General features: G+C 44.2%; 1 protein-coding gene across 8 annotated transcripts in view; it reads right to left on the reverse strand.

The window, feature by feature from the left end:
• Positions 1-21,244, reverse strand: part of NTM (neurotrimin) — an 825,333-nt gene that overhangs the window by 151,486 nt on the left and 652,603 nt on the right. For all 8 annotated transcript variants that reach the window (XM_081172697.1, XM_081172696.1, XM_081172695.1 and 5 more), the window contains exon 3: positions 6,201-6,433. In XM_081172697.1, coding sequence (XP_081028823.1) covers positions 6,201-6,433 — 233 coding nt within the window. The remainder of the gene's footprint in view (positions 1-6,200; positions 6,434-21,244) is intronic.

Below are 21,244 nucleotides of genomic sequence, written 5' to 3' on the forward strand. Positions count from 1 at the left end.
CTTAGTGTCTTATGAAAGTTGAAAGGGTAAAATCATGTGACATGTTCACCCAGCTACGTTGGCAGAATTTCTATCAGTCCTTCCATCACTGGGACTCTAAAGAAAATAGGATGGATACATATACAGGGGAAGAACTCCCTGTCCTTGGAGCCTCATCCCCAGAGGAAATGCTGCAAGCCCCAGGGCAGAATTTAATTGCTTGTTGAGGGTCCCCCTCATTATCTCACTTGCAGGAATTTGCCCAAAGGCCCTTTCCTATCCCTGAGGGAAGGATGCTACGGAGAGCTCTGTGGAATGGATCCCCATTACCTTTCTGCCTTTTGCTTTAGGTGCGTGGCCACCTGGGCCCATAATTTGCCTTCAATGGCTCCACATAGTATGCTGGAAGTCAATTCCATACAGACAGGTGGTTAACCTCAGCACTTTGCCCACCCCTAACAAATAAAATAAAATAAAAAAGCAAGAGGCAATGAAGATGAAAAAGCATTTCCATGATCAAAATGAGCTTTCAGAAGATGAACAAGGCCTTGAAAAAGACTTGGGCTGGTTGGATGAAGAAATGGGTGGGAGCTGGCCACAGCCTTGACTCTCCAAGACCAGGTGAATTACATCATGGATGGCCATCTGTCATGGATGCTTTAGCTGAGATTCCAGCATTGCAAAGGGTTGGATTAGATGACCCTTGGGGTACCAACTCTACAATTCTGTGATTCTATGTGGGTGGCACTGTGGGTTAAACCACAGAGCCTAGGGCTTGCCGATCAGAAGGTCGGCAGTTCGAATCCCCGCAATGGGGTGAGCTCCCGTTACTCTGTCCCAGCTCCTGCCAACCTAGCAGTTCGAAAGCAGGTCAAAGTGCAAGTAGAAAAATAGGTACCGCTCTGGCCGGACGGTAAACGGCATTTTCGTGCACTGCTCTGGTTCCCCAGAAGCGGCTTAGTCATGCTGGCCACATGACCTGGAAGCTGTACGCTGGCTCCCTCAGCCAATAAAGCGAGATGAGTGCCGCAACCCCAGAGTTGGCCACGGCTGGACCTAATGGTCAGGGGTCCCTTTACCGTTATGATTCTGTGGGGTGCTGAATCATCCTTCAGACATTTCAGAGCCACTGACTGCAATCTTTGAGAATTCTTGGAAAATGGGTGAGATGGCAGATGACTACAGATGGGAATTTTGCCGCAGTTTTTAGAAGAGGGCAAAAGGCAGATTTGGGCAATGACAAGCTTTTCAGTCTGATACCAATACTGGGCAAAATTCTGGATGAGATTATTAAACAGATAATCTGCGTCAGGAGCAACTGTCAGGACAGGGTACCTCCATGCAGCTGGATTGCTGGCAGTGGAAACCCCTTATAGACTGATGGAATAAATCAACTGATGATATCTGGGCTTGAGGACTGAAGATAAAGTGGATTTGTTGGGTATCGTCTTGGAGTGGGTGCATTAAATAATTTTCTACATATAGCTGACAGATGAAGAATAGCAAGTTCTCTTTTTCTCTGGCTTGCTTGCTTGCTTTTCCCTTTTTCTCTCTCTTTTTATATTTGTGTTTTTATTTAGATTAGTTTTTCATACATGATAAAAAATTGATAATCTTTATATTCTTTTTCAGACTTTAATAAAATCTATCTAAAAATGGATTGCTGGCAGGGGTGGTGCTGCTAGTTATTAGGAGGAGTGGGAAAAGTTGACAGTGTGTGGGTTCAGTCAAACCAACATTTCTACTAGTGCACCAGCAGAGTGCTGAGCTCCCTGTTCCTTGTCCTCTACCTCCCAGTAAGCAGCAGTGATGCTGCTGCCAAGAGCCCAGACACACTGAGTCACCTCTCCCCCTCCATCACTCCTGACCTGTAGGTAAATGGGCATCTAGAAAACAATGTCTTGATTACTACATGTCAGCAGGTGTTTATAATGCCAGGGCAACTTTATCTCCTATTTGGCAGTTACTAGCCTGGAAAAGGGACGTGGGTGGCGCTGTGGTCTAAACCACTGAGCCTAGGGCTTGGTGATCAGAAGGTCGGCAGTTCGAGTCCCTGCAAAGGGGTGAGCTCCCATTGCTTGGTCCCTGCTCCTGCCAACCTAGCAGTTCAAAAGCACGACAGAGTGCAAGAAGATACGTTTCCGTGCGCTGCTCTGGTTTGCCAGAAGTGGCTTAGTCATGCTGGCCACATGACCCGGAAGCTGTACGCCGGCTCCCTCAGCCAGTAAAGTGAGATGGAGCGCCGCAACTCCAGAGTCGTCCATGACTGGACCTAACGGTCAGGGGTCCCTTTACCTTTAGCCTGGAAAAGTTAATGGTCCAGGTAGTCAGGAACTCCATATATCTATTATATCTCTGATTCAGAATCACGTTTTATCAGGTCTCCCATGGCAACTTGGTTGACAAGATGGTAAAATGTGGGCGGGACAACACTATTGTTAGATGGCCGAGCAACCACACCCAACAAATGCATCTTAATGGCTCTGAGTCAAACTGGAAGAAGGTCTGCAGTGGAGTGGTTGCTTCTCAAATCTGCAGAAGACACAAAGTTGGGAGGCATATCTAACAGACTAATTGATGGAATCAATATTAAGAATAATCTTCATGGGTTGGAACATTGGATAAATGTAATGCTCTGCATTTAGAGACGGGGACACACACACATACACACGTCAATGACACAGCAAAGCACAGGCAGTGGGAAATCTGGCTTGACATTAGCCCATGTGAGCAGACTCTAAGTGTGGATTGCAAGCTGTGAGCAGCCAGCATGAGTGTTGCTGAGTTCTGTGACACTTCTCAAAAACTCAGCTCATAGCTGAAAATAGCTGGAGTGTCTCCCAAATTTGAAGACTCACAAATGGGTCTGTGGAATTGGGGGGGGCGGGGCGGTAGTAGTGTTGGTGGTGGAGAGAATTTCAGCTCAGCCATAAATGCCCGCTCATAGACATTAGAGAATCATGCGGTGCACAGCCTGTCATTTCCTACACTGCAGATGGAGAGGTATATATTTGGAAAAAGTGAAAGCATATTATCAGACAATTTTGTCCCTCTTCTAGTATATCTTTAACCAAAAAGAACAAACACCATTATTTAGAAGTGATTGCAGGACAGACTACTGAAAAATATGCTGCATCCATTAACAAGAGAACCAGGATGATGGAGTGGTTCGAGTGTCAGATGAAGACCTGGGAGTCCAGAGTTCAAATCCCTACCTGGACATGAAGCTTACTGGGCGATCTTGGGGGCCAATCACTGCATCTCAGCCTAATCTAACTCAAAGGGTGTTTCTGGGGATTAAGAGAGGAAAGGGAGGATGAAACATGTATGCTATCTTGAGCTCCATGGAGGAAAAGATCAAAGATAAGTGCAATTTAAAGAAAAGACACAGAGCAAAAACTTCAGCAATGCATAAGAGGAGGGGGATGTGCTAGGGGTGATTTTTGAAATGAACCCTGGAGTATTTTACAAGCGTCCGATTTTCCTTTGTGAACTGTTGCAGCATGTGCTTTCTTCCATACACCTGCCCACAGGACACTACCATGGCATCATCATCGTCATCATCATCATTATTTCCAATTCATAGAGTAATAACTTATTGCCTTCTTCCATATCTCCCTCAATCTGCTCAAGAGATGATAACGGTTCATTGACCAGCCTTTAAACACCCACAAACACTTGCAGAATTGCAAATACTCCAAATTCCAAATATTCACTTCCAAGAAAGTTAAGAGAGACTTCCAGGTTGGATACCAGGACACATCATGTCTTAAAATAGCAATATCCTGTAAAGCAGAAGAACCTCAGGTGTGAGGCATGAATGTGACCCTTCAAGTCTCTCTATCTGGCCCGCAAGATACTTCCCAGCCACCCTCTCTCCCCAGGCCACACAACTCACTGGTGCTTCTTCACAGCCTCCTTCCCAATCTTTGAGAGATTTTGCCTGGGTGGATTGGGTCCTTGAACTCTGATCATTTTTCTTACTTGCCTGGATGGAGGATAGAGACCAGACTCCCCGTAGCTCCCTATTTTCCAGGGACAGAAGATTTACAGAAGCCATCCTGGTTTCTGATTTGGTCCCAGAATGTCCTGCTATTACTTAGGACATCCCTATTTTCATTGGAGAAATGTTGGAGGGTATGGAGTTATGCGACCCCTGAGCCAAGGAGATAAGTAGCTATACAGTGGTACTTCAGGTTAAGAACTTAATTCATTCTGGAGGTCTGTTCTTAACCTAAAACTGTTTTTAACCTGAGGTACCGACAGAGCACAATTTCTATTCTCATCCTGAAGCAAAGTTCTTAACCCAAGGTACTATTTCTGGGTTAGCGGAGTCTGTAACCTGAAGCGTCTGTAACCTGAAGCATCTGTAACCCGAGGTACCACTGTACAACCTTTAGAAGACATCTGAAGGCAACCCTGTATAGGTAAGTTTTTTAAAAGTGTTTTCTTATGTTTTTATATATGTCGGAAGCCACCCAGAGTGGCTGGGGGAACCCAGTCAGATGGGTGGGGTATAAATAATACAATTACTACTACTACTACTACGGAATAAGATGTCCCTGTTTTCACTGGAGAAAAGTTGGAGGGTATGTAGAGAGGGGTGTGTGAATTTTTGTAGAAAATATCCAACTGTACAAAAATAAAAGTTATGTTAGTTTCTCCATCCACTTTTGCCTCTGGCCCTGTCCATGACTGGCAGGTGTCCCAGAGAAGATTGCCCAGAAGGCAATACAGCCTGCAAAAGCTTCCCTATGCGAGCTGTAAATCTTTAACTGCCATTATGTATTCCCTTCTTGAGGAAACCAGATGTCTTCCTTCCAGAAAACAGGATGAAATGAAGAGAAAACAACCACTGCAAACAGGCAGGATTGATTTTAAATACCAGAAGATATCAAGGGCTGGGGTCAGGAAACAAGGCACCCGCTTGAGGATGGATCCAATATAATTACACCTCCTCAGCTGCTTGATTGCAGCTTCAACATTTCCCCCCCCCTCCATGTGATTGACTTTGATTTAAGAAATCTGGACAGGTAATAAAAGTTTGCAAGATAAACAGAAAATGCATCCCTCTTTTTTATTTTTGGTTGTTTCATGGGCAGTGGAGATGGCGAAGGGAGGGGAGCGCCAGCTCTATTTATTTTTCCTTGATTGCTTTAAGAGGAAGAAAAAGAAGAGAAAAAGAGTCCTGGAATTTATTCTTTATTTTTTTTATTTTTGGTCTCCTATTCATTAGTCTGTCAATAACGCTCAGCCCCAACATATCGACAGCGGATTAGCTCAGGTCGGCTTGGTGTACAAGACCAATGCCTTTCTTAACCCAGCTTGTTTCCAAATCAATACACCCATCAGCATTTGAAAATTAGCCCAGGATGAGATTCCAATAGTCAAGCTACTGTGTCATGCTAAGATGGCTTCCAGCCAAATCCTAGAGAGATGGCTGATGGCAAATGGATTAGAATCCCCCGCAACATTAATTCTTGCCCAGTAGCCCCACTAGTGCACTAAGAGTGCAGCAATTCACAGACATCACACGTTCCCCTCACTCCCCAGCAAGGATGGGGGAGAAATGCAATTGAGTTGCCATTTAAAGGCGAACCAACCTAATTCACACTTTCTGAATCAATAGATGAATTGAAAACCAGCCGCCCTTCAAAATTTGCACTTCAACAGATTTTTGCAATGCAGCAAACATGCATATCCTAGGGTAAGATGTGCATGCATTAGTGCAAATAACATATGAAAATGCACAATAATGGTTGGAATTGCTTTGCAGAAATGTGCATATATTAGGCAAAATTGTGTACTATTAGGTGTACATCTTAAGAGAAATTTGCACCAAAATGCTAATGGATTTTCAGAAGGATTTCTATTTTTAAAATAATCACCAACTGTGTTAATGTGGAGAACTGAACCTACAATGGAAGAATAAGAAACTAAAATGGACAGATCCCCACACCCCTCTCTCACACTCACACATTTTTTTTCAGCCTGCACAATCCAAGCCACCATGTATTTTGCACAGTCAAAATTAAGAGCAGCAAAACTAAGGGGTAGGGAAGTAAAACATGAAGTCTTGTGTGTGAGAGAGCGAAGATATTACATGAGTTGATTATTCTTCATGATTTTTATGTTTTCACACCTTCAAGAGCACTTGTTCCAGCATGAGGACTAGAAACTCACGTTTCGCGCAAAACCCTCAGGCTTCCCTGAGCCCCTACCTTGCACGATGAGATGGACCCGTGATGTCTTGGGATGATTGTCCGTCTGCACGGAGCAGGTGTAGGGCCCCTCATCGTACACGTCCACCTCGTTTATCCGGATGGCGTAGTCAGTCTTGGTGTTGGCGATTAGCTCCACTCGCGGATCCAAACACCACTTGTCATTGCCAGCATAGAGAATGCTGCTGCGGTTGAGCCAGGCTACCCGGGTCACTCGGTTATCCACAATGCACCTGGATTCAGAAAGAGAAAGGGGCAGAAATGGTCATCACCAGCATGTGGGCCTTTTGAGAGGCTATTTTATATGATTTCCAACACTGTGCCTTTCCCCCCTTCCCTTCTCTCCTTTTTTTAGCTTTGCTGCGAGAAGCATTTTCTCAGAGCCGGCACCTCCGTTCTCCCAAGAGGGAGATGTCAGCACTTTACTTGGATCCAAGGGCTGCACTCTGGACATCTTCCTCCATCTAAAAATTTTAACCTTAACCCACAGATCCATTCTGGCACTCCTCCAAAGGAAAGAATATCAATTATTTCAGAGGCACACACCTTCAAGCTCTTGTTAAGCTGCCCCTTTGGTACCCAGAAACCATTTTCAAGGAAGATCGCCCACCCTTCCCTGGCCATCTCAAAGCCTCCAGTCCATTCCCTTAATTTTCCCCATGCATGGTCACTGCCAGCATCCGCCACTAACTTCTCTGCAGTTCTTGCTTCTTCGAAAGTTCATGCAACTTTCCCCTGAACTTTTTGTTCTGTACAACTTAGACTCCAAACATCTGAAAGAAAACCTCCATTCCCACCAACCCTCTCTAGTGCTAAGATCAGAAGGGAGAGGGGGATGTAATCTTGGTTGTTCCACCACCCTCAGAAGTGCAGGGAATGGTGGGTTGGGAGAGGGCTTTTTCTGTGTCCCCCTCCAATTGTGGAACCTCCTCCCCTCAGAGGTGCATCCAGATACCTCATTGTGCAGCAGTTTCTGTATGTTAAAGATGCACCTTTGAGAGTTTTGTGGAAGCCACCTCTTATATTGGCTTTATACTGTTCTGTTCTGGTTAAGATAATTTTACTTGTGTGTGTAATATGTACAGTGAACCTGCAATTTATCTATGTGATAGCAACCTTAGATGCACAGCTAATAAATAAATAAATGGAGAGTAGAGAAAACCTGCTGCAGAAAGAGGTTTTTGAGTCTTCCACCTTGCTTACTAAGCTCTGAGAAGGTCATGCCAGGGCTTTCACGCAACTTTCTCAGAGCCCAGTAAGTGAGACATAGGACAGGTCCTGCCCTGGACAGGAAGGGATGGTCAAACGGGGTAGAGATTCAGGGGTTTTCCAGGTGTTATTCATTTTTGCTTTTGCATGTGGACCCCTGGAACTGAACCGTTGTGTAAGCTGAAGACCCACTGCATTTAAAACTGTGTATGATACTCTTGTAACCAGGGGCGGGTGAAACTGCCAATTTTGGTCCCTCTCAGTTTCTCATTTTTCCAGACTTAGTTCAGTTCTCCACATTTCCACATCAGTTTGTGATTTAAGACAAAAAAAACCCCACACAATTCCTCGTGAAAATTTATCAGCTTGGTAGTGTGAATTTATCCTCACCTACACATTCCTGAATGCAATGTTGCCTAACACATAATTCTTTGCAAAGGCATTTTGTTTGTTACGTTCACTTATATGTGAATTCATATATACATATGCACACTTCAGCCTCAGCATTTCTGTACACGTTACTTGGCTGGAGAACTGCACTGCAAAATTCAGAGAAATGTGAATTTTAAAGAATGGCTGGATTTTGGTTCGCATACCCTGCTGGATAGTACAAATTAGATAGGTGCAGCTTCAGATGTGAGCTGAATTGAATTTCTCAGACCATCCTTCATTGTAACCCACCCTTGTATCTTATGGATCTTATGGTGAAGGATAGGTAAGAAATCTCATAAATAGTTCAAAAAATCTACTATATATATTTGAAAAGTTTTCAAAATAGGTCTGCATTCTATTTACAGAAATCTAGGAAGTTACCTTATACCAAATTAGACCATTGGTCCATCTAGCTGTCTGCTCTGACTGGCAGCACCTATCCAGATTTCAGACAGGGTGTCATTCTCAGGTTTATCTGGAGATAAACCAGGGATTGAAACTGAGACCACCTGAATTTAAAGGAGATGCCCCCCCACTGAGCAATTTCCCTTACCCATCAACCCACATTTACTAGGGAGATACCCTGCTGAACTTTATGGGTTGTGCAACACAGTCCTAAGTATGTTGGGTAGATAAGACTGACAGTTCCTCAATGGCAGGGATGAGGAACCTGTGGCCCATCAGATAGTGTTGGGTTCCAGTTCCCACCAGCCCCTGCCAACATGGCCAAAGCTCAGGAATGATAGGAGTAGACTGGATAGAATAAAGACTTATTTGAAACCAAATAAGTCAGGGATGTGTATACCTGTGAAGAGATCCAAGATTTAGAACCTCAAAGCCAAAGTGAGAGGATTTGGGTCAAAATTAAGGGAGAGAAGAATAACAGAGACCTCATTGTGGGAGTTTACTATAGATCCCCAAGCCAAACGGAGGACATAGATGATGCCTTCCTGGAACAGATGGCCAAGCATGCAAAAGGAAGGGAGATAGTAGTAATGGGGGACTTCAATTACCCGGATATTTGTTGGACGTCAAACTCAGCCAAGAGCATAAGGTCAAACAGATGCCTCACTGGCCTTGCAGACAACTTCATTGTCCAGAAAGTGGGAGAAGCAACAAGAGGAACAGCCATTTTAGATCTGGTCCTAACCAATGTTGATGACCTGGTTAGTGGGGTAAATGTGGATGGATCATTAGGCGCGAGTGATCATGCTCTTCTGAAGTTTACTATACAGCGGAAAGGAGCAGCCAAGCATACTAGGACTCAATTTCTTGACTTTAAGAAAGCCGACTTCATAAAACTTAGGGAAGTGCTGGGTGAGATCCCATGGACAGCAATACTAAAAGGAAAGGGAGTTCATGATGGCTGGGAGTTTGTTAAGAGGGAGATAGTAAAAGCACAACGTCAGGCAATACCAATGAGACGGAAACATGGAAGGTGCCGTGGCTATCTAAAGAACTTTTAACTGAATTAAGATTTAAAAAGGATGTGTACAAAAAATGGAAAAGGGGGGAAACCACCAAAGAGGAATTCAAACAAATAGCCAGCACGTGTAGACACAAAGTCAGAAAAGCTAAAGCACAGAATGAACTCAGGCTTGCTAGAGAGGTTAAAAGCAACAAAAAAGGCTTCTATGGGTATGTTCGTAGCAAAAGGAAGAACAAAGAAACAGTGGGGTCACTCAGAGGAGAAGATGGTGAAATGCAAACAGGGGACACAGAAAGGGCTGAACTCCTCAATGCCTTCTTTGCCTCAGTCTTCTCCGATAAAGAAAACAATGCCCGACCTGAAGAATTTGGAGCAAATGATTCAGCAAAGGAAACACAGCCCAGAATAACTAAGGAGATAGTACAAGAATATTTGGCTAGTTTAGATGTATTCAAGTCTCCAGGGCCAGATGAACTGCATCCAAGAGTATTAAAAGAACTGGCAGATGTGATCTCAGAACCACTGGCAGTCATCTTTGAGAATTCCTGGAGAACAGGCGAAGTCCCGGCAGACTGGAGGAGGGCAAATGTTGTCCCTATTTTCAAAAAGGGGAAAAGAGAGGACCCAAATAATTACCGCCCAGTCAGTCTGACATCAATAGCAGGGAAGATTCTGGAGCAGATCATTAAGCAAACAGTCTGTAAGCACCTAGAAAGGAATGCTGTGATCACCAATAGTCAGCATGGATTTCTGAAAAATAAGTCATGTCAGACTAACCTGATCTCGTTTTTTGACAGAATTACAAGCCTGGTAGATGAAGGGAACGCAGTGGATGTAGCCTACCTTGATTTCAGCAAGGCATTTGACAAGGTGCCCCATGATATTCTTGTAAAGAAGCTGGTAAAATGCGGTCTTGACTATGCTACCACTCAGTGGATTTGTAACTGGCTGACTGACCGAACCCAAAGGGTGCTCATCAATGGTTCCTCTTCATCCTGGAGAAGAGTGACTAGTGGGGTGCCACAGGGTTCTGTCTTGGGCCCGGTCTTATTCAACATCTTTATCAACGACTTGGATGATGGACTCAAGGGCATCCTGATCAAATTTGCAGATGACACCAAACTGGGAGGGGTGGCTAACACCCCAGAGGACAGGATCACACTTCAAAACGACCTTGACAGATTAGAGAACTGGGCAAAAACAAACAAGATGAATTTTAACAGGGAGAAATGTAAAGTATTGCACTTGGGCAAAAAAAATGAGAGGCACAAATACAAGATGGGTGACACCTGGCTTGAGAGCAGTACATGTGAAAAGGATCTAGGAGTCTTGGTTGACCACAAACTTGACATGAGCCAACAGTGTGACGCGGCAGCTAAAAAAGCCAATGCAATTCTGGGCTGCATCAATAGGAGTATAGCATCTAGATCAAGGGAAGTAATAGTGCCACTGTATTCTGCTCTGGTCAGACCTCACCTGGAGTACTGTGTCCAGTTCTGGGCACCACAGTTCAAGAAGGACACTGACAAACTGGAACGTGTCCAGAGGAGGGCAACCAAAATGGTCAAAGGCCTGGAAACGATGCCTTATGAGGAACGGCTTAGGGAGCTGGGCATGTTTAGCCTGGAGAAGAGGAGGTTAAGGGGTGATATGATAGCCATGTTCAAATATATAAAAGGATGTCACATAGAGGAGGGAGAAAGGTTGTTTTCTGCTGCTCCAGAGAAGCGGACACGGAGCAATGGATCCAAACTACAAGAAAGAAGATTCCACCTAAACATTAGGAAGAACTTCCTGACAGTAAGAGCTGTTCGACAGTGGAATTTGCTGCCAAGGAGTGTGGTGGAGTCTCCTACTTTGGAGGTCTTTAAGCAGAGGCTTGACAACCATATGTCAGGAGTGCTCTGATGGTGTTTCCTGCTTGGCAGGGGGTTGGACTCGATGGTCCTTGTGGTCTCTTCCAACTCTAGGATTCTATGATTCTATGATTCTATGACCATCCTCCTTTCCTCTGGCACTGTAGATTCAGTGCATATCGCGTCAACATAAAATATACAGAAATCTCATTTCCATACAATCCAATTAAACAACAACAATAATAAAACGTCCAGGACGTCAACATTTCCAGTGACAGTTTATTTCACGTCACTCCAAAGCACCGAGATCTGAATTGGAACTTTCATGTTCCCAATCAGAGGTGGGACTGGGGGATTTTTTTTTTGTCAATTTCCAGCTGTTTCCAGTCACATTCAATGTACTGCAATCCCCAGCACATTTTTTCCCCCAGATTTCCTCGCTTGCATATCAACCACTTTGCAACCTCATTTCATGAGCGCTTTATCTGACGCATTTTGGATTTCTCACTTGTCCTTGATCCCAAATCTTGAATGGCACTATTAAACGGAGGCAGCGCATGCCGCCAAGGCATCTCATTTTGACAGCACCACCAACCCCCCTCCAGCGAGAAAGCTGGCCGAGAAGAGGCTCCCTTTAAAGCATGCTTTATGTTTAACAGCCCTCATAACTCAGAGGAAGAGCGATGTTAAAAGGCCAATGATGGGGGATAATGTCCAAACGTAAAACCTGCTCACGCTAAAGACAGAGTGTTTGTATTCCGTCCACTGCTTACTCCATTACGTCGTCGTCGACATCTTCTTTTTTTTAACAGTGGTTGTGATACAAGCTGATTCCTGGGTTCCCAACTGATGGATCACCAAATATCACACAGATGTCACCCAACACAAGTAGAGCTAATGGACCGCACATCAGATTGCTGCAGTCAATGAACCAAGGCAAGTCCCCCACCATTTAGGAAAGAGGCACATCAACATTTCCAAGATACTACAAGGCCTTGCTTAATAGCAGTGCTTAATTGAGACTCAGCCTTGCACAGTTCCCATTATTTTCAATAGGAATGGCGCGGCACAGTGTCCTGGCAGATCACAAACCATGAACACCAAGCACAAGTACATATAAACAATACACAGATGCAGGGCTACCATAGATAGGAAGAGTGTGCATATATATATATATATATATATATATATATATATATACACACACACACACACTGCCCATTTGACTGGGTTGCCCCAGCCACTCCGGGTGGCTTGCAACATATTAAACACAGTATACAAACACAAACATCACAAACTTCCCTATATAGGACTGCTGGGGACTTGGCTAAGCAGACTCAGTGATTAAACACAGATCCGGGAAAATGAGTTCATGTGTGGGGAGCCTCTGGGGATGCAAGGAGAATATAGCAAGGAGGTGCCCTCTCAAAGTAGCAGCGATAGAATTTTTAAGGAGATATATATATATATATATATATATATATATATATATATATATATATATATATATATATATATATATGCTTTCGTAGATTTTCACGGGTACAGGAATGCAGGTTTTGGTGTCTTCGGGTGTCTTCCCGTGTAAGAGTTGGGGTGTCTAGGCGACGTTTCGACGAGGTCTCACTCGTCATCTTCAGGCTGGTGCTTTCGGCTTCTTGTTACTAGAACAGAGCAGGATCTCAGTGTTTGAGTTCCTATAAATACTGTTGAGGGGGTGTGGTATATAGCCTCCAACGTTCTGGGCAGAGAGGGAGTTCCCAGGTTAGTGTGCCTTTTCTTCTTTTGTTCATTAATTACTTGAGGGATATCTTGAGTGATTTCTTGAGTGATATTCTGAGTAGGTACTCAGTGGTATTCTGAGTAGGTACTCAGTGGTACCTCCTAAGTGGTACTCAGAATATCACTCAAGAAATCACTCAAGATATCCCTCAAGTAATTAATGAACAAAAGAAGAAAAGGCACACTAACCTGGGAACTTCCTCTCTGCCCAGAACGTTGGAGGCTATATACCACACCCCCTCAACAGTATTTATAGGAACTCAAACACTGAGATCCTGCTCTGTTCTAGTAACAAGAAGCCGAAAGCACCAGCCTGAAGATGACGAGTGAGACCTCGTCGAAACGTCGCCTAGACACCCCAACTCTTACACGGGAAGACACCCGAAGACACCAAAACCTGCATATATATATATATATATATATATATATATATATATATATATATATATATATATATATATCTCCTTAAAATGGTTCTGGAAATGAATTGACAGCTAGTGCAACAGTTTAAGAACAGGGTTTCTAGAGATGGAGAGATATGCTGTCGTTACGATATATTTCTGAGTGTGGAAGGAAAGAGGTGGGAAGTTTCTCATGCCAGCAAGAAGGATTTAAGAAAAGAAAAAAATCTCTTTCGAGTTCCCCTTCTCTCTCCCCGTCTCCTCATGCCTGACCTTTGTGAAATGCTGAGGTCTGGGGACCCGTGGACAATAATGGAGGCAGACAGTGTGTAATCCAACCATTCCCTCCATCAAATGGGCATTTAAGTGCTTTTGAAAGGCAGCGGGGCACAGGCAACGCATGACGATGCAGTGAAATAAGTGTTTTCACCCTTCACAGCGCCTGGTCACACAATCTCCCCTTATCACATGGAGACGCTCCTCAAAGCCCCAAGATGCACAGAGCCAGGATGCCCACCCCACACCGGTCACAATCTCTTCTTAAAGCTCCAGAGTCAAGCACCAACACAAGGGTTAGTTTTTACGGTCCCCAGAAGGACAGGAGCCCAAGGTTTCAGTCACTGGGATCCTCTGTGCTTCGCTTTGAGCGAAAGACATGATGCCCAGTTTAGTCTGAATGGGGACTGAGTTGCTTGATATGTTTTCATTGTCGGCTTCCTTTTCCATTTTTTGGCAAACCACATAGAAATCCTGGACAAATCAAAGGTAAAAGGTAAAGGTACCCATGCCCGTACGGGCCAGTCTTGCCAGACTATAGGGTTGTGTGCTCATCTCACTCTATAGGCCGGGAGCCAGCGCTGTCCGCAGACACTTCCGGGTCACGTGGCCAGCGTGACAAGTTGCATCTGGCAAGCCAGCGCAGCACACGGAACGCCGTTTACCTTCCCGCTGGTAAGCGGTCCCTATTTATCTACTTGCACCCGGGGGTGCTTTCGAACTGCTAGGTTGGCAGGCGCTGGGACCGAACGACGGGAGCGCACCCCGCCGCGGGGATTCGAACCGCCGACCATGAGATCGGCAAGTCTTAGGTGCCACAGCGCCACCTGTATGTAAATGCTTACATTTATTTACTTATTTCGTAAAATGTACATACTGCTTGGTTGTAAAACAACAACAAAAACCACACCTCAAAGAGGTTTACAAAAATATAAAACAATCAAATTATCATAAAACACCAACAATTTAAAGTTTCAAAACATTAAAATAACAATAGACTAAAAGCAGATTAAAACCCACATCAACTTTCTCAACATCTGGGTAGGCTTACCTAAACAAGGATGTTTTTAGAAGGTAGTGAAAAGAGTATAGTGAAAGCACATGCCTGATATCAACAGGCAGGGAGTTCCAAAGTGTAGGTGCTGCCAAACTCAAAGATGGAGCTCTTGCAAATGTGGAAGGGATATTAGGATGCACCTGTAACAGTGCCAATTCTGCCAATTGAAGCAGAGGTGAATGCATGAATACACAGGTGACAAAGAATATCATTTGATTGGACATAACTTCCTCTTAAGTCCTGGTATATGGAGACTCTCTCCAACAATGAAGAAAACACACTTTTCATATGCTCAGAGGAACAGTCATACATTTGCATTGTTAATTAATTTTATAATGAATGATTTTAGAGTGTTGTTTATGCTGTACCTTTGTACTGTTTTATTGTTGTTAGCCGCCCTGAGCCCAGCTTCGGCTGGGGAGGGCGGGACATAAATAATAATAATAATAATAATAATAATAATAATAATAATAATAATAATTTCAGTCTTTAGTTTCTTGACACTGAAAATATGCTGCCAAAGAGAGGTACTGAACAGCATTTGATGGGTGTGACGGGAGCCCTTTTTCACACAAAGTTGCCCTAGGTATGCTTTAGACTATGATGTTCTGTACCTTGGCTACAACCAGACTGCAGAATTAGGGTCCTTGCTAGTTAACTGATCCACCTGCATTCACAAGACGCAATCTTTTACATATGCAAACACTTCCAATCATCAACCTCCGGTTGTGGCAACTGGCCAAAAGGATAACATTCAGCAAAACACTGGTTGGTTTGCAATCACTGCTGTTTAAAAAGGGACAGGCAGGAAATGCATCAAGAACCCTGACACGTCGCAAACCCTTCTTGAGAACAATCATGCCTAATTTCAAGGGGAGGTGTCTTTTTTTGCATTTTGTGTGTTCCAAGTGGGGCCACAACACCAAATGCACCAGCTACAGAAGGTTGCAGGGTCTGCTTCCTTCTCTTTCTCTCTCTCCCCCCGTTTCCTCACCTCCCCCTTTTATTTTTGGCTCACTCCTGCCGGCTCAAATCCTGCTGTCAGCTTCCATGCAGCATACAAATCCCATTTCTTCCAGCAGGACTTAGCTGTGCATTAAACTGGGTGCAGGATTCCAGCTCCCCTTAACCACCTTATGCACGCAAATCTTTCCACGAGCACCGTTGGCGCACCCGCTTGCGTTCCTCCACTTCAAGGCTGCCGCTGCCTGATCCTTGCCTTTCCTGACAGGATGAGCTCAAAACAGCTCAACGAGTACTGTGCCTCTCGCCTCGCTCCCCAATCCCCTAGACCTCACTGCCTCTGGCAGCTGTGGCGATGCAAACAACAGCAAGCTTAGAATCGGCCCTTGTTATGTTGAACTCTAGGAATCTCAAAGTCTTTTTACACACACACACACACACACACACACACGGGGGAGGGAGGCACACACTCCCATGCACAGACAAAGAGAGAGGTACAATCATAAAAAACCAAAACATCCTTCTGCAGAGCCATGGCAACGAGGAGAAAGTGAGAGAAAGGCCAACAAGTAGTGTTTTGCGTCGGGAAATAAAAGGAGAAAAGTCACTTGGAAGAGTGTCAAGTCAGTCCAGGAAGAGGAACAAAGTGTCACAGAAGACGACTCCAACAGGTCTTGCTCATTCTTTAGAAATTTCTATAGAAAGCTCCCTAACTGAACAACAGTTTTTAAGAACGAAACAATATGGTGTTACATGCTGCCCCAAACTCCAAAAAGCAAGAGACTCCAGGGATTCCAAGTACTTGCACGGGTTCAGGCTCCTGGTGTCTTGGGGATATACGGCTTTATTTTCGCATGTATACAACCTGAGCATGGGATGGAGGAGGGCCTCACAGCATTAGGTCCCCAACAGATCTTGCTTCTTCATTAGTTGCAGCTTTGGATCCAGCACAGAGCAAGCAGGTCTCTGTGTATCCAGTTTCCATTCTGCTCCTTAGCTCAGCTCTCTCACACTGCATTGGCTATTGTCCTTTTATCTACCAGCCAGGTGAGGGGGGCACCCATTAGCCTGGAGGGCTTAACTGTAGCTCTCTCAACCTGACTCCTTCATTTGGGATGCTACTGAGGATACTTAACTGGCCTGGTATGGTCGCTGTCTCACAAAGAAACTCGTCTGACAAGTTCAACAACTGAACCCCTAATTAGATCTGAACATTCACTGGGTACATAATCCCAAGAACTGGAAGGGATTCAGGGCATCATCCAGAATAACCCCCTCCCCCGAAAAAAAACCTACAACAATACTGAAAGGCTTTGGAGGTAGCCACTCAGTTTGATCATCCAGTTTAGATATAGGTAATTTGTTCTCCCGTTCCAAAGTGCCATTCTCCGTCTGCATTCCAGTGGATCAGATGGAGTCAGTAAATGCATTCTTTTCTGTTGCTCAGTGAAGGCAGATCTGGGAATTTAGTCTAACTGGTTGTGATACCCATGTATGGCCTTAGCTGACAGGACTCAAGTGCGGGGCTCCTGTCGATCTGGGTCCTGATAGACCTACAGATCCATCACACTTAACAACTTCCATGCAGGCAGCAGTGGACCAGTTGGTACAGAATCCTACGTGGAACCTACTTATGAGTAAACATAATAAGATTGCACTGCTTTAACAAACAGCATTCACATATATTGTCTCGCCCATTTTTACAACAGCCCTGCAGGGGCAGGTCAGTATTATTAACCCCATGTTGCAGAAGGAGGGAACCAGTCTGAGGAAGTGATGGACATATAATCCTGGTAAGATCATTTTGTTTATTTTCTTACAGTGTTTTTATTCTGCCATTCAACATGCTTATATTGCACGGTGGCAGACACATTCAAAATAAAATGAAATGTACCAAAATTACCAAGAAACATAAATGTCATAAAAGCCTGACATTTCTTAAAAGCAAAAGAGTAAGCAGCAGTAGCAGAACAATAAACCACTAAAAGCAATTTGAGAACAAAACAAAACAACCCACTTTTGAAATGAAATGGGTCAAATGAAATGGTTGTAGGCTGGCACATAAATTCACAGGATGAGGGATCAGGCAGTCAAGCCTAGAGCTGGGATACCACTACTGAGAAGGCCTGGTCCAAGGTCCACAGAGCCCTGGTCAGATCGAGGTGAGTGAACCTGTCTGATTCAGTTTCCCTTTCTCACTTTTCCAAACTTAAATTCAGCTATCCCCATTTCCACACCGGTTTGTCTTAAATCTTTATGAAGATTTATCAGCAGGTTGACATTCTCCATATGTTCATCTTTTTGCAAAACAATTTCCTTCATTATAATGCCTTTGTGTATGGTATTTTCAGCAATATATGTATTTCATACAGATTTCTGCCTAGTATATGCATTTTTGGGACACATTACATGGTGGGAGAACTGTGTTGCAAAATTCGGAGAACAGCAAAGTTGAAAGTTCAAAGTTTCAGTTCACATCTTGTTTCAGAAAGTGCCAGTGTGGTAGCAGCATATAGCACAGAAGCAATCCCTGAAATACTCTGATCCAGGGAGTGAAAAATGTCAGGCCCAGATAATGATTTTGGCCTCCCAAGCTTCTCTCTCTGGCACACGGGAGTCTCTACAACACACACACACCATTTACCCAGGGTGCAACCACTACTGGTGCCACTCAGTTCCCTTGTGAGGTTTTTTTCAGGGATTTCTGCCTGGCTGGAATGTGTTCTTGAACTCTGATATTGTCTCTTGCTTCCCTGGATAGAGGGCAGAGTGAGGTATATAAGTGCCATCAGTTGTGTGCCTCTGAACTGAGTGTGGTTTTAAATCTGGAAAGGCGACACACAAATAAAATGATTGCTAATGACTGATTGAATGCCTGTTGCTGGGAATCCCAAGTGGGTAGCATTCACTCAGGTCCTGCTTGTGAGACCATCAACAACCTACCAACCATATTGCCCCTTGCAACAGACAAGTGAGGTCTTGTTGGTGGCACCATCGCCGGGAGGCTGCCTGGTTGGCACTCACCCATGACAGGGCCTTTTCTGTGTTGGTTCCCAAGTTGTAAAATGCCATTGAGGTGTGCCTGTCTCCATCATTATTAACTGTAAGGCAGAATATGAAAACAAGCTTATTTACCCAGACGTTTAGCGGCTCAATCACACTGTTCCATGCAACCCAGGGATCATCAGGTAGAAGAATGTTTTTAAACATAATTGCCTTTTGAATGTTTTTATCTGAAACCGCTTTTAGATGTTTTTTATTGTAATGGTTTTTAGAATATTTTAAATGTTTTAGAGTGCTTTTGCTTCTAGATTGTGTATCTGTTTGCCACTCCGGGCTCCTTAACAATAAATAAGCATCTGGTTGGCCACTGTGTGAACAGGATACTGGACTAGATGTGTCACTAGCCATCCAGCAGGTTCTTCTTCTGTTTATTATTATTTATACTGCCTACAAGACCAGTTGGTTAAAGTGTGGTGCTGATAATGCAAAGACTGCAGGTTCAATCCCCAGATGGGACAGCTGCATTGCAGGGGGGTTAGACTAGATGGTCATCAGAGTCTTTTCCAACTCTGCAATTCTATGATTCTAAGACACACTGGCCCAAGCCATACGCTGCTATTCCCTTCCTCACCTGAAGAGGACCCTGAGCCCTGAGCATACCCCATCTCCCTTAAGAGACCAAGCCAAACTTCAGATGCAGAATATGATCATAAGGCTCCCAGCCAAGCCTTGGCGCCTCTGACACAGAGTTCCTCATCTCCTTTCCCCTTCCTGCATACTCCCCAATTTCCCCACAAATGAATGAAGTGAGGGGGAGGGGAAAGGGAAAGGGTGGGGCACCAAATGATCAAAGTGCAAGAGATGCTTCCTCCTGGTGTGCTGTTGCCTCTTATGCAAATCACCTGCAGAACTTGGGCTATGGAACATGTTTCAAACCCAGCAGGACACAGAGGGAATGAATAATATTAATCAGGCCCGGGGAAAGAGCAAAGCAAAATTAGCCCTCTGATTGCCGTTCTCATTGCAATTCAGGAGAGGAGGTCAAAATCTTTTTTGGAGGGTGGGTGGGGAGACTACAAGCTTTCTTCAAATTGCACCAAAAAAAATGCCCCACCCTTCTTGCATCAAGTCCACAAGGCCTTGGCCACCTGTCTAGCCAGGAGTTTCCAGAGGTGAAATCCCAGCCCAGTTCCCATCATGCAATGAAAGAGAAGTTCATACCAGGCACCATCACTTCTGGGTAGCGAGCTGGGTGCTGTTTGTGCATCAATGGCTTCACTGGAATCAACAGACAGTACTGAGCTAGATGGACGAATGGTCTGACATGGGATAAGACAGCTTCCGATGTTCCACTGTGCTGAATTGTTCCATCCATTCCCTCAACACAGCCAAGGTCTCGCTGACAGGTTCTGACTTTGGTTAAGTCGCTGTAATAGCCTGCCTGCCTGCCATCTCACAGTAACCAAAGCCTTGAGAAACAAAAAACTGGCCCATGGGCACAGGTGAGGGGGGAATAGAGTCACCTGGCAGGGTGGAAGTGATCTTGCCTTTGCCCTTCACACGTCTCCTTGGTGAAAAGCTCATGGGATCTTCAACACAGCTCCCTCCTCTCCCTCTCCTGTCGTTAGACACCTCAGCACTCCCCTTTGTCCTTGCTGCGAACTTGGAAATTTAGATGAAGCTGTAAAATCCACTGACAGCTCTGTGTTGGCAGAGGCACACGGTCTTCCAGCTGATATCTGGGTGATATACAGTGATGACCCTCAGGAGCAGGTAACCGCTTCAACGCCACATGTACAAAATGAAATGCAAAAGTGGAGAGAAATGGCGCAGGGGGAATAGGGGAGGAAATGATTCAAAAAGAAAAGAAAAAGATGAGAGTGACTTATGAGTTTCCATTGCCACCCAAAGCAAACTTACAGGCAATTTCAAAGTTTTCTGTTTGGAGTAATAGTAATAATAATAAAAATTCTGAGGATTGCTGTCGGACATTAGCATTATCCAGAAAAGTTTTTTTGGGAAGAGAGTTTATGCACCCCTAATCCTCCAAAGCAGGGAGTTGCAGCTCAATCATGAAAATATTCAAGGAAAGCTAAGTCAGTTTCCAAAGACCTAATGAAGTTCATTTAGCTAGTGTGTCTGCAGGTTCAAGAATACTCCAAGATCCCAAACCTACAGATGGGGTTTCCTTAGCTCAGTGGCAAACCATAACCCTGGGTGCAAAAGGTGACGGGTTCAATCCCTGGTACCTCCAGCTCAGGGATAGAGATTTGTCAATTTCATTTTTTTTCTCAGTTTCCCAGTCACAAGTTCTGTTCACACAATAAATTTGCACATCAGTTTGCAAACCGTTTTTATAGAACGTCACTAAACACCAGCATATTCGAATATACACATTTTGCAAGCAATTTCCCCAATATAATGTATTTTTGCTTGTCGTTATGGATGCATTTTTATGCACACTTCCCCTTAATATACCCATTTTTTTTTGTACATTTCATGTAGAATGTATCACAACATTGGAAGTATCCCAAATTACAAAAAAAAGCTAAAGCCCAGCTTCTGCATTGTTTTGAGAAGTTCGAATTTAATAGGTTTGCAAATCCAACCCAAAATTTATCCAATATGCTATTTTA

Source organism: Podarcis bocagei (genome assembly GCF_964188305.1).
Source record: "Podarcis bocagei genome assembly, chromosome: 15".
NCBI lineage: Eukaryota > Metazoa > Chordata > Lepidosauria > Squamata > Lacertidae > Podarcis > Podarcis bocagei.